General features: G+C 63.9%; 1 protein-coding gene across 1 annotated transcript in view; it reads right to left on the bottom strand.

Annotated features, from left to right (window-relative positions):
* Window positions 1–268: 268 nt before the first annotated feature.
* The window catches only part of RASGRF1 (Ras protein specific guanine nucleotide releasing factor 1), a 54,486-nt gene continuing 41,089 nt past the window's right edge, over window positions 269–13,665 (bottom strand). The window contains exons 19-27 of the mRNA XM_039858422.1: window positions 13,366–13,478; window positions 12,224–12,284; window positions 10,776–10,879; window positions 10,548–10,632; window positions 8,091–8,288; window positions 6,976–7,055; window positions 1,842–1,959; window positions 1,012–1,080; window positions 269–737 (exon numbers count right to left, since the gene is read on the bottom strand). Coding sequence (XP_039714356.1) covers window positions 645–737; window positions 1,012–1,080; window positions 1,842–1,959; window positions 6,976–7,055; window positions 8,091–8,288; window positions 10,548–10,632; window positions 10,776–10,879; window positions 12,224–12,284; window positions 13,366–13,478 — 921 coding nt within the window. The 3' untranslated portion in view covers window positions 269–644. The remainder of the gene's footprint in view (window positions 738–1,011; window positions 1,081–1,841; window positions 1,960–6,975; window positions 7,056–8,090; window positions 8,289–10,547; window positions 10,633–10,775; window positions 10,880–12,223; window positions 12,285–13,365; window positions 13,479–13,665) is intronic.

Genomic DNA, 13,665 nt, shown 5'->3' with positions numbered 1-13,665 from the left:
CCCGGCTGCCCGAGACGGCTGTTCATGCTGTCTGTCTGGGGGTATTCCTAGCGCGAGCGCGGCCGGGAGCCCGCACGGGCGGCCGTGGCGTGCGGGGTGCAGCTCTCTGCGGGGAGGACTCCCCTCCGTCTGGGTGACTGGGACACGGGGAGCTTTGAGACCTGTGATTCTGGCTGACAAAGCTGCTTTGGAAGTTGGCATCGCCATCAGCGGGAAGATCTGTCGATGGCTGGACTTCAGGGTATGGTGCCCCTCCCGCCTCCCCCCACCCCCCACCCCGTTATAACGACTACATGGAACATGCTGGGAGGGTGCTGGCGGCCACTTGGCCCAGGGCCTGGGCTGGGGGGCGGGGGCAGAAGCGGGACTGGTCGGAGGACTTGTGTGTGTGCCGGACTCTGTCTGACCTTCCGAGGGGAGCGAGGGGCCCGCAGGACAGGCCCGCGGGGGACGCGGGGCGGGATGGGAGGGCACGTCCCAAACAGCGCAGAGAGGCTCACAGTCCGGCTCTACGGGGATGGAGGAATGGGGGCCATTCGCGGTTCTGGAGGGGCACATACTCGGGAGAAAACCCAGAGATACCAAGCAGGTGCGTACGACATCACACAGTGAGTGTCCGCGGGCGCCAGGCCCCGCGGGGCGCTTCAGGTGGGCAGTTTGGGCTCTATCCGGAGAGAAGACTCGTATAGGCTTTCCTCGTCCATCACTGAGGACTGGTCCAGCAGATACTGGGTCACCTGGGGTGGAGACAGGGAGGGTGGCAGGGGCACGCGCCCTCCGTCACTAGTGAGCGCGCTGCCTTGTGAGGGGATGCTGTCAAGGCTTGGCCGTGGGGGGCAGATCACACGCGATTGTCCACCCTCCCGGGGCTGCCGCACCCCGGACAGGGCGGCCAGATAGCACGGGCCCAGGGTGAAGCGGGGACGAGGAGGCGGGGGGCCCCGGGGATTCAGGGAGGGACGGGGGTGGGCGCGCGACGGCGGGAGGGACCGGAACGTGCCGCGGGCTCACCTTTGCTTGGTGTTCTATTTTGTAGGCCGTTTGTTGAAACTGGCGAATCTCTCGGATAATGTGGGATATCTGTGGCAAGCAAGGAAAGTTCTAGATAAAGACAGGTTGCTTTCTTAGTGCCGCCCCCACTCTGCAGGACAGAAAGGGCAGTGGCAGGCGAGTGTGACGTCGGCGTCCCGATCCTCACACGTGCCATCCTGGGAGGCCCCACGGAGGCGTCTTCACCGGCGGTCTGCCCCCCAAGGGGCTGCTTGTCACGAATCTACAGTCAGTGATCCACGTGGCTGAGAGAAAAATACTGCTCGATTAGCCACGCAGGCCTGTTTAGCACCCTCAGACAGCACCCGTGACTCCGGCAGAGGTCACGGGCACCGGCCACGGTCTGAGTGCTGGTGTGTGCAGCTCCCGCCCTGTCACCGGGAGGGGGCGGCCGTCACCTCAGGGGAGCCCACCGAGGGCATGCGAAGCAGAGGCTCTGTGGCTGCGGCAAGAGGCTAGAAGCCAGTCTCCCTGCTCGAGGGGTCCACCCCTTCTGGGCCCCAGGATTCTCTGGGGAAATTGGACACCTACCCTCTTGGGAGGTGCTGCTTAAGGGACTTTGTCTGAGGCCGGTTATGCGGATGGGGTGCGGATGACTGACAGGGCTCTGGACCCGCCTCTGCCCTTTACTTTGGGGTGACCGTGGGCTGCTTACGGACCCCGCAGCCCCAGGGAGCCCGTCTGGAAGGTGCTCGTCATTCAGGCCCCCACACAGGCGCTACCAACAGGGGAGCTGGGGCCTGGGGTACGGGTTTGCGCCCCCCCACCCTCCCACGCCGTGGGAAACGCACCATTCTCATCTTGGAGAAGTTGACCAGGCCGTCCTCCGTGTAATTGGGTGTCCCCTCTTCAATGAAGGCCAGGTCGGTGAGGTACATCCCCAGGTAAGGGACACAGGGCGGGTCACAACTTGGAAGCAAACGGCATTAACACAAATTTTCACTTAGAAACGAGAGCCTCTACCGAGCTCACGACGCCCGCGGGCACCTTCTGCTTTGCCAGAGGCACCGGGCTTCTGACCACCAGGCATCCTCGTGGCTCTGCACCTGGGACAGCCAGTCCCCTGGGGGTCTCACCAACCACCCCCCATCCACAGCCAGAGGGGCCCCCCCCAGAGTCCTTGGGCTCTGCCGCCAGCTCCCCTGTCTCTCCTCGGACGCTCCGTCCAAACCCTGCCCTGGCATCGCTGCTTCGCAGCCCCCACCCCCTCTTGCCAGTCTCCTTCTGCTCCGGGGGCTTCTCCTCTGCCTGTGCCTCGCCCGCCGGGACCTCCTGCCATCCAGCACTGGGGCGGGTGCCGGAGCAGGAAACCCTGCCCTGTGAGTCACCTCCCTGGAAGCGGCTTCTGGGTGACTGCCTTGAGGAGGAAGGGGACCACGTGTCTGGGAAGTGGAGCCCGAGTGACGGGCCACGCCTTTCCCTTTGGGCGCTGAAGCAGGGGTCCTGTGACTCTGTGTCACCGCTTGCTCTGGGGCTTCTGGGTGGGGTGCTGGGTGGGGTGCTGGTGGGGCGCCGGGCCCTGCAGCCTCCTCTCCGCTCAGCACGCGGTGCAGGTGGACTCGCCGCGCACCACGGGCGACCCTTGTTTCTAGACCGTGTCACCCCGGTCGCCTTGTGGCCGCTTGGCAACCTCGCCAGGCCAGAGGCAGGTGAGGCACGGAAACCCGGCCCCTGTCACTCGCCTGCTGGCTGTGTGACCCTGAGCCCGGTCTGTCCCTCAGGTCCCCCCGGACGATAGAGCTGACGCTAAGGCAGTTTTGGCGACCTGAGAGCCGATTTTAGGGGTTGCCCGGACACCCCGGTAAATAACTCTGATTCCTGGGAGACGGCGCATCTGGTGGGAGTCTGGCTCTGAAACTTTCCAGCACTTTCCAGCACTTGCCATTCTCCGTCCTGCTCTTTTCTAAGCAAACAGCGTCAGGTCTCAGGATGCACATGTCAGCAAATGTCAGGATCTGGCCAGCATGGGACGATGTGACGATGTAACGACACTGGGTTTGCCTAGTTTCTCATTTGCTGTCACGATATGGAGTTTTCCTTCTCATTTAAATGTATTTGGGGGGAGCTGATCGACAGGAGCCTTGGCGTTTGGGCAGCAGTGGGCGGAAGCGTTTTTCAAACTCCAGGTCCTGACCCTTTCATGGGTGTTGAAACCAACTTCGTGGCTGTTGACCGGATTGTTTTTAAAAAGTAGAATAGAACAGAAATGTATGAGCTCGTTGCGTGGACGAAAGGTGTGTGCGGCTTTGTGAAATGTTTGTCCCTGTTACGCGTCTGTGCATGTTTATACGGGGCCACACTGTCAAATGTTATTATTTTTTTTTTTTACTATGGGTTGTGACCCCCCCAAAAAATAAATAAGTAAAGCCAGGGTCGTCCCGGTCCGTGGCGGAGCGCCCTCTGGTGGTGACGTCTCGGCTTTTCACTTCCTGTCTCAGTCGACGTGTGGAGCTAAGGCGTGTGGACCTGACGGAGGACTAGCTCAGGTCCCGAGATCTGAGGACAAACTCTGGTGGAGGGGGTGGGGGTGGCAGGTTCTGCTGGTGCGTCCCCCTCCCCCCGCCACCCCGTCCTCTGGGGTGGAGGAGGCGGTGTTCCTGAAGGCCCCGCGGGGTCTCACTGGACCCGCAGCCCCGTGGAAGACATCGGGGTCCTCTAGCCACCATCTGGGTTTCCCCGAGGTATTTACTGAGGCTCGTGGTCCAGCCGTGTGCAGCTTAGTCACCTGCCGTGGCACTGCCAGCCCCAGCCCCAAACCCTGTCCCTGTTTGACGCCTTCTCAGTGAGGGGCCGCAGCACAGTTGGTTTGATCTCACACGCTGCAGGCACACACGCCGCTTATCGTCATCAGCCATTGACACACACACACATCATTTGTCTCCACCCCGCCAACCCAACCAGAGCCGTGCTGGTAAATGTGTGGGTTGCCGAGTGGCCACGTGGGCAGGTGTGGCGTAGCGGGGACCGCCGCAGGGGCTGGCCCATGCTGAGCGTCTGAGCAGAAGGGACACGGGCAGACGGCCTCCTGCAGGCAGAGCTCCCATCTGGCTGGCTTGGAACCGCCCTGCGGGCCTCTGACCCCTGGTGGTGTCAGAGGTGACCCCAGGGGCCCTTCCTCTGTGGGCAGACCCCTCACATACCTTTACCTGACATTTTAGGGGGTAGGGAGACGTGGCCCCCCATTCTAGAAGTTGCCTCTGGTTTTCCGGGCACGCCCATGCCCGCGGCTGTTTGGAACCCCCCAGACTCGATGTTCCTCTCTCCCGAGAAATTCCTGATGGCGTCAGGTGGGGCCTGGAGGTCAGGCTGTACCAGGGACTGAGGGACAGTCACAGCCGCCTGACTGCTGTGCAGAAATCCCCAGGCCGGGGCGAGCAGGTGCCACCTCTCCCTCCTTCGCCCTGTCCTGGCTGTGGCAGGGGCCTGCGCTCTCAGAAGTCCCTGCTGGCTCGGGGATGTCCTCTCCTCCTGGGGAGCAGGGGGCCGGAGCCCGTGGTCAGGGCTCAAAGCTCTGGCACCGGGAGCAGGAAAATTAGGTGCTCAGGTTTGGGGGAAATGTAGTGAGGGGGTGTAGGGGAGGGGCTCAGAGCCCTGGCTTTTTGCTCACGGACACTAACTGCTCTGCCCTCTCAGCAGCGGGGGACCGGCTGAGGGTGCGTGGAGATGGCCTGGTGGCCGGCTGGCTGCCTGGCTCCTCCATACCTGTCCCCGTGCTTAGTTCAAGGGAGCCAAAGGGAAGGCTTCCACGTGGGGTTTGCAGCCACAGCCTGGCCCCTGGTTCCTCTAAATGGAGGCTTCCTAGTCCACAGCAGACAGAGGTTCAGGCATGCTGACATGAGACGGGCAGGCGGACCCCAAATCGGCCCCAAAGGACCGGCAACCAAACTTTGCTGTTAACTTTAGTTCTTGGCCAAATTTTGCTGCTTGTACCTGTGCAAGGTCCTGACCACTGGAAGGCTGCAAAGAGGGGCCGGTGTCACAGGGGGACCGGTGTGATCTGGGGCGTGGAGAAGGGCAGAATGTCCTCTCTCAGGTGCCTGGGCAGGGGGGGAAGGGGCTAAAACGCAAGCACTGGTGGCGGATAGGCTGGGGGGAAGGGAGCTAGGATTCGGGGTGCCGTCTTGGCTGGCAAAGATAACAAGGCCGTTCACTAGCTTGGTGCTTTGGTGCTGGCACGAGGCTGAATGATGACGGGCCGAGAGGGGCTGAGGACTCACGTGGGGAGGCCCGTCACGGGCGTCCTGCCTGCACGGGCCACCAGTGGCGCCCACAGACTGCCACCTCACGTCCTGCACCTGCTGTCCCCTGCCTGGCGAGACAGACGCCTCAGGAGAGAGGCCTCTCCCCACCCCGCAGGGCTGGGCCTCGCCCCCCTAAGGCGAGAACACGGTGGGCACGCAGCTCTGCGCCCCCGGAGTGTGCGGCCCCTCCCCCCGTGCGGGACGGGCACTTACGCGGGCCCACGGGCACCCTGGGAGAGGGAGGACAGTCGGGGAGGGGGGCTCAGACAGAATGGGGCCAGCAGGCCGTGGTGACGGTGGAGGCGGCAGTGGACGAGGGAGCCATGTGGAGGAGGCGGATGGAGGCGCCGGGGGCAGACGGACAGTTGGTGAATGCACGGAGGGGCAGCTCCCCACAAGCACAGTCCACAGGGGGAGAGACGGCCGGACAGCACAGATGGGTGCAACAGCTGTCTGAGGACACAAATAAAGTGGAGATGGTCAAGGCGATGGGACACGGAGTGGGCGAGGGACGGGCCAAGCACGGCAGGACGGAACCGAGGCTGGCGGGCGAGGCTGGCGGGGTGTGCAGTGCGTCAGGGCCACTGTCGGGGGCTGGAGGGCGGACCGGGCCCATCCCCAGGCCCGGGGCGTGCGGAGCTCCGGGGGGCCCTGCTTCTGCAGGGATCCAGTGACCCCTCGAGGGGAGGAGAGGCGTCCTCTTGGGCTCTACGGGAGCCAGGACCCAGGGTCTCCCAGCACCTCCAAGGTCTAGCAAGTGGCCAGTCAGGCAGGGACAGGAAGAGTGAGGGCCGCCCAGCGGGGGCACAGTGGGGACAGTGCACATCCCACGAGAGTGGGCGTGTGTGGCCACGGTGCGTGCCGAGGGGCCTGGACCCTCACAGGAGGCAGCCTCAGGCGGACCAGAGCACTGGCCTCGGGGCCCAGCCTGGGCCGAGGCCGGCTCTGCCCCCACAGCCACTTGTCCTCGGGCCAGCTAGCTCCTCTGTTTCCTCGTCTGGCAAAACAGGAGTGGGGGAGTCTAACAGCGGGGTTCTCGGTGAGGCGACTCGGCCGCCCGGGGCTTGGTCGGCAACGTCTGCAGACATTTCTAGTGGTTGTAACTCGGGGCGCTGGCATCTGGCGGGTCGAGGCCAGGGAGGCCGCTGAGACCCTGCAGTGGACCCGAGGTCGAGCTGCCCACCTCGCAGACACCGGCGAGGGGCGCCCTTTACAGACCGAAAGCTGCGATTATTGCTCTCAGTGCATTTCTTTGATTCTAAGATGACGTTGTCTGTAAATGCAGCGAATTCCCAAGCGAAAAAAGGAATCCTATTAAATAAACACGTTGACTTGAAGACATATCCCAATGTCAGAAACATTAAAATGTAAACAAACAAAAAAAAAGTGCATTTTAGAATCAAGGAGTCTAACTAAACCTGTCGTCACGGCCACCACGCTCTGGGGACACCAGTGTTCTCCCTGTGCCTCTCTCCGGAGATGCCGCCAGGACTCCGAATGTCTCTGGCAGACGGTGGAGGACAAGGCTGACCTGCCCTGGGGGTCTGGGACGTGTAGGGGTCTTGTGGGTAGACAGATGGACACACAGACAGACGTCCTGCTTCGGCCAGGTGGGGTGGTGAATGCCTCTGCAATGAGGTTCTACGGTTTAAAGGATGATGGTGGCAAAATGACACACACTTACTTTTTCAGAGCTTCTCTCAGATTCTTAAATCTGCCCTCTGATGACACAAGCTTTTGGAGCTTGTCAATCAAAGCTTTCGTCTAGAAGGAAGTAGAAGCGGTTACTAGCACACTCCGCACGCTCCCGTCCGCGGCTCCGGAAACACATTCGCTTTGCCCGCCACGGCCGGCGGCCTCGGGGACGACCCCGATCTCGGAACCTTGACCCTAAACTCCCGAGGACTCAGACACAGGCCCTTGTTTCATGTGTCTGGGCTCGTCACACGTCCTTCAGAAACACGGGAGTGGTGCCTGCGGGGCTGAGTGTCAGGATCCCGAGGCCCAGGTGGTTGAGAAGGGCCTGGTGGGCGCCCCCGGGCCGGCACCCAGAGCAGGGAGGGGCGCACGTCTCACTGCTATGATTCCTCTATGGACTGTCCCCAGGGGATGCGAGCACCTTCACCTTACTACATCAGGACACCACCCGAATTTAGAAATTAAGAAAAAGGACAGCAAACAAAAGGCCTCGGTGGCTCTGGACTCTGTCCTCTGCTGGTGTCTGTCCAGCCCCTGCGCACACGCAGGCCGAGGCTGGGGCATCAGCAGGGGCACCGAGACGCGGCCCAACCTTTCGGGAGCGCTGACCCCTCGGCACCCAGCACAGGGGACCTTCATCCCGAGGCAGAATCCGTTGTCATTTTTGCAGAACCGAGTTTTGGATGAATAAAGCTCAAGCCACATTTACGGTCACCAAGGACCTAGTGGGTGGCTGCGACCAGCTACGCTCTGCTGGCCAGAAGGGCTGGTGACATTAGGGTCCAGGGAAGGGAATCGGGGGGTTATCTGACCACCTCTCAGCCTCCCGCAGGCCGGACTGGGATCCCTGTGAAGCCACCAACCACCCTTGTCCCAACTCAAGCAGAAGAGTGCTGGGAGCACCGATCGGCAGCTCGCTGTCCCCGCTTTGGAGAGTTAATTATTCGGGTAGAACATAAAAGACCCAAGGGTCCCAGGGCCACGTCTGCGGGCCTGGTCTCTGGTCCCAGGGGACAGGAGAGGAGGTTCCTGGGAGTGCCCCCACCCTGACCTGCGCCCACCTGCGGACGCCCAGCCCCAGCCCCAGCCTTCTGCCCACACCTGCTTGGAGACTTTGAGCCACGTCTTTTTCAGCCGGAAGATGGCGCTGCGGTTCATGGACGAGGTGATCTCCAGCACGGCGTTGTAGTTGTGTAGGCAGCGGCATATGTCGGCCACGGCCACCCACTTCTCGATGGCGCTCGCCCTGGCGGTGACGTCCTCGTTGCGGACGATTTCCGAAGCGATCAGGTTACTGATCTTCAAGCCCATGCAACGAGACAAGCGAGACGTAAGAGGAATGAGAATCGTCGAGGGGACGGATCACCATCGTTTGCGGATGACATGATCGCGGATGACATGATCGCGCGCCGGTTTGAAAATCCCAGCTCAGGGAAACCACGAGCACGGCCAGCGGAGCGCGTCACGGTGGCGGGTTAAAGACTCGACGTGCGCAGGGGAAAGGTCTTCCTCCGCCCCGGGGACGCCGGTGACAGAGAGTGGGAATCTATAGTTTACCTAGGAATTATGTGAGGTAGCAGACGAACCAAAAAAAGGCAACCAAAGGTTACAAAAGGTTCGAATAACGAAGAGAAAGATCGACTTCCCCAACGGAAATGTGAACTTGCCCTTGCTCACAAGCGGTACGTGATCAACGTGACCCCAAATGGAGAAATACTACAAGGGGTCTCTTCCAAACCGACAAGATCCACTGGCACCGTTTCCACTCGGCGCTGCCCTAGGGGCTGGGGCTGGGGCTGGGGACATAGCGGGAGCGCAGCCACTGGAGGGTGAGTGGCCCCTTAAACGCCGCCCACGTGGGCACCCCGCTCACCCCACCCGAGTCCTAGGAAGTTAAACGTAAAAGGGCTGGGAGCGAAAGACGCCACGTGTTCTAGCAGGGACGGCCGAGGGCCCCCCGACCCCGTGCGGAGGGCGGCCGTCCCTCTGGGGGCAGACCCCGCGGGTTCACGTGGGCGCGCCTGCTGGGTGGGGTCGGGGTGAGGGTAACCCTGAGCCCCGCCTCTTCACCCGTCAAGTGAGAGAGACCGCGTCACATGACACCGTCATGAATAAAGCCCTGAGCACAGCGCCCTGCACGTGGCGAGTGTGCGGCAAATGCCCCTCCACACTCGTCCTTCGCTGACCAAGCCCCGGGCACACGGGGGCCGGGGGAGGGGGAGGGCGGGAGCTTCCTGCCGCCTGGTGCCGCTGCGGGTTGGGTGGGGTGTGTCCTGGGCTTCGATGGCCTCCGTCACGGGCTCGCCCTGCTGGATGTGCGGCTCTCCGTCCTGCCGCCGTGCTTACTACAGGGCTGCTCCCTGGGCCTCTGTGTTCCCCCGGGACCCTCCGAGGATGAGGTGAGTGCCTGGGGCACGTCCCTCGCTGGGGCCGACGTGAGGCGGCCTGGCCAGGCGCTCAGGACAAGGGGATCACGTGCTCCTGCTCCCAGCCATCAAAGGCTCTTCACTGTGTCGATCAGTACACTCAGGATGCTGCGTGCAAGTGCCCTCCGGCCTGTCACGAGCCTGGAGTGGGCGGCCGGGCGTGGGGGCGGGGAGCTCGGGCAGGCATGGGGACCGTTTGGGAGAGCGTTGTCACGGCGGGGGCTGTGTGGCAGGCGTGTGCCAGGGCAGTTCGGGCAGCCGCCGCTCAGAGCCCCGATTCCCTTGTATGTGACACTGGTGTCAGCCCTGTCTTTGGGGCTGGGGTGTGGTTTGAGCGAGGGGATCATGCACGAAAAGCCTGGTGTTGGGCACAGGCGGGACCTCGGCGAAGGGCAGCTGCCACTTGTAGTAAAGAACAGAGCGAACGTGGGTCCCCTGGGACATGCATCACGCCACGGGACGCGGCACCGTCTGGCCCCCCGTTCTCTGCCACTGCCGTGTTTCCCGGGCAGAGCTTCTGGGAGCCAGAGTGTGCGACGCGCTCGTCCAGGCCCTTCCCGGCACACGCCGGGCCGCTCTGCTGGTCCAGGAGACCCCGCTGGGGTTTGGGGGTGCTGGTGTCCAGATGCTGTACCGCCCTGATCCCCTTGGGGACACGCACAAGCCCCTGGCCCAGACGCCGCCTCGGTCCCCAGGCCAGGGGCCCTGCTCCCTTTAACGTTCTCTGGTGGGCCACAAGCACCCTGCCCCCCAGCAAAGGCAAGAGGGTCCCGGGAGCGTCTTCGGGAGACTGGGCGTCCTCGCCAAGGCTCCGCAGGTCCAGAGGCTTCGGGAGCAGGCGCGTGGCAGAGGGACGTCGTGTGACGCTTTCAGTCAAACGTCACTTGCTTCCACAAACAAGATGAGTGAAAATGAGGCACGCAGCACGGGGTCCTCAGTGCGGCCTGGCTCGAGAGGCGAGGTCCTAGCGCCCCCGGGCTCAGCCCCTCTAACGGGGGGAGAAGCCGCTGGCCCTGGCCCCCTCGACGGCGTGGGGCTGGAGAGGCCCGGCGTCGGGACGGATCCAGTGTGCAGCCCCCACCCCGCCCTCGCCCCCGCCCGGGCCCCCCGGAGAGGCGCCGCCCCCACTCACGTCGTTGAAGTGCTTGGTGGTCTTCATGATGTGCGGTGTCCTCTCGTTCTTCTCCAGCTTCATCCAGCCTTGTCCGAAGAACTCCCTGCAGCGAGGGGGCAGCGGGGCAGCTGCCTGACCTCGCTGATCTGAGGCCGTCACCCCCCGAGCCCCACCGTCACCCCTGGAGCCCCGCTGTCACCCTCGGGAGCCCCGCCGTCACCCCCAGGAGCCCCCGCCATCACTTACTCGTAGGGGATCCTCCTGAAGACCAGGTGGTCCAGCAGAGTCAGCTGCTCGGCGATCTCTAGGGCCGAGTGGCTTTCAAAGGGCTCGGCCTTCACGCCTGCAGCCTGCGGGGAGGAAGGCCCGAGTTAGGCCCACGGATCCGCCCGGCTCTCTGGGCCGCCTCTCCGGGGCAGGTGGATGGCGGTCACTGGGGGCAGTCCTTCCTGGCAGTCCGGACGAGGGGACGTGAGGGGACCAGGGAGCCGGAGCCACCATGTGTCACAGCCCTGGGCCAGTGCTGCAGGCCTGGGCCTCGTTTAGTCATCACTCACCCTGCAAAGGAGCAGCTGTCACCCACAGTGATTAAATGACCATGGGGCTCTAGGGTCAATGGCTGGGGCCGGAGCCCAGCCTTCTGACTGCCTGGTCCGCGTGAGGTCTATAAAAGTCCCCTTTAAAGTCAGGAGTGGATGTGGACTCACGAGGGTGGCCACCTCCTGGGACACGGTTCCTGCCCCGTGCCCAGAGGACAGTGCTGGTCTGAGTCCAGGGCCACTGCGTTCCTGGCCCAGAGTCACCCGTGGTGGCCAGCTTTGTTAAAGGTGTCCCCCACCAGCATCCCTGGACTAGGGTAAGGCCTCGGGGCACAGCAGCTGGGGACCGAGGTCCCCATGGCAGGGATTCTATAGGCGGTGGACGTGGGGAGGCCTCACAGGGGGTCTGTTGGATCCGGGAGGGGCTGGAGGGAGCTGGAGGGAAGGGGCATGGGGATGACTGTGCCGGTCTGGGCGGAGCCTGTGCCCACCGAGGATGAGTCAGAAAGAGCGACCCCCACCCCAGGCCTCCCAGGCACGTGGCGGGACAGGCAGCTCCTGCCCAGAAGTCCCAGCCAAGCCAAGCGCAGACAGCAACCCATCTACAGGGAAATGGGGCCCCCGTACCAGGGGAGCAAGCTGTCCCTCCTCGATGGTGTCCCTTCCACCTCCTAGCAAACAGTCCCGAGGTCTGCACTGCCAGGTCCTCGCTAGACCCCGGAGCTAGGAGGCCCCTGGCTTCCTGGAGCCGCTGTCACAGACCGGGGCACAGGGACAGAGTGTAGGATAGTGGGAGGAGGGGCCGTGTGCACGCGTGCGTGTGAGGCGGGGCGTCTGTGCATCGCCCCACAGTCACCCGGTCAAGAACAGCCGTGCAGAAGCCCCAGGGCAGGCGCACGGCTGTGGGGACACCGACCCATGGGAGCGACAGCTCTCAGGAAGGCCATGGGGACCAGGGGTGAGGGTGTGATGCGTGTTTCACGGGTGAGGAGCCCCAGCCTCGGAAGCAGGTGCAGGCAGGAGCGCAGCTCAGCCACATTCACTCCGTCAGGGCCCAGGACCCAGGAGAGGCCTGGGGGCCGGCGGGACGCGGGCGGGGGCGACCGTGCTGGGTGAGGGGGTCCTCGGGCCCTGGGAAGGACGGGCCTGGCTCACCATCTGCATGATCTCCTCCAGTGTGGTCTGGTTGTCACCTGGGTCCTCCTGTGTCAGCGTCCTGGGGATGGGGAGGCACAGTGAGCCATGCGGCCTGTACCGCACCCCACCTCTGGGGCAGCCCCCCAATCCCCCTTCAGCAGAGCGCCCTGCAGCTCCCCTGCAACCCCCCCCGCCTCTGTCTGTGCTCTGCTCTCTCCTTTCGTGGGAACCCCTCCCCGTTCTTCCCTGCTGACTTCCTGATGGTCCGTCCTCGGCTCCCCGGCCTCCCGCTGGGTGAGGGCCCCTCCTGTGGTCTCACCCCAGCCTCCCCACGTCTGTACCTGGCCCTTGCTAGACACAGGCCAGGGGCCCTTGAGGGCAGGGTGACATGAACGGAGCCAGGCCAGGGGTGGAGACAGGGGACTGCAGCCTGCTCTGCACTGCACCCCAGGCAGCTCCCTAACTGGATGGCTTTGATCGTAAGCTCCGGGGAGGGCAGCGAGAGATGCCGGGGTCCCCGGGGGGCTGACCGTGCGTGGACTCGCGTGCGGTGTGGTGGGGGAGGCCTGAAGGAGATTGAAGGACAGAGCCTGGGGACCGAGGGGCTGTGGCACGGGCCTGGGGGTGGGAGGGGCAACGGGAAGGTCTGGCCGCAAGTCTGGGTCAGAGACAGGATGCAGGGCGGGCGGGAAGCGAGGGGGGGGAGGCCGGCCCTGGGTCCCGCAGCCGGTGGGAGCGGCGGGTGCGCGTGCGCCTGTGCCCAGCCTGCGCCGAGCGGCCCGCAGAACTCTCTGGAATGATGCAACAACGTCTGTCTGTGCTGCCCAGCACGGAGCCACGAGCCCGTGTGGCTTGTGTGACTGAGAAACTGAATTTTAAATTTTCCTAAAATTTAGTCGGGGGTTGAGAGCCCTGTGTCGCGGTGCCACCACACGGGACGGCGCAGGCGTTGGCAGGCGTGGACGTGGATGGGGCAGCGGGCAGTGTTCTTGCCTCCAGGGGTCAGGGCCTGATGGCGGGGGAGGGGAGGGGACACACGGACCGGCAGCTCCAGAGCCCGGCGGCACGGGGGGCGACGGCCGCCCTGCACTCCTGCCCGAGGCCCGTCACGCGCACGGCAGTGGGGACAGACCCCTGTCCCACTGGCGGGGCTGCCGTACCTGATGATGTTGGCCGCAGCCTTCCGCTCCTGGGTCAGGAGCTCAGGGTCGTGCATGACCTCCTCCAGGAAGCCGATCACCTTGCACTTGAGCTCATCGTTGGTCTCAAAGTCCTGCAGGGTGTGATGGTGGCTCTGGCTACTGTGCCGAGGCTGCCCTGTGGGTCCCAGCCGAGGCCAGAGGAGGCTGCCCCCTCATGACGGGGCCCCAGCGGGCCTGGGACCCTCAGGTAAAAGGCCCTGGGTGAGACCAGGGACTGGCGCCGAGTTGGCTGCACCCTAGGCCCGGGCTCTGGGAGGC

The sequence above is a fragment of the Pteropus medius genome, unplaced genomic scaffold, assembly GCF_902729225.1.
Source record: "Pteropus medius unplaced genomic scaffold, Ma_sr-lr_union100, whole genome shotgun sequence".
In the NCBI taxonomy this organism is placed as follows: Eukaryota; Metazoa; Chordata; class Mammalia; order Chiroptera; family Pteropodidae; genus Pteropus; species Pteropus medius.
This window is presented reverse-complemented; position numbering and strand designations above follow the sequence as displayed.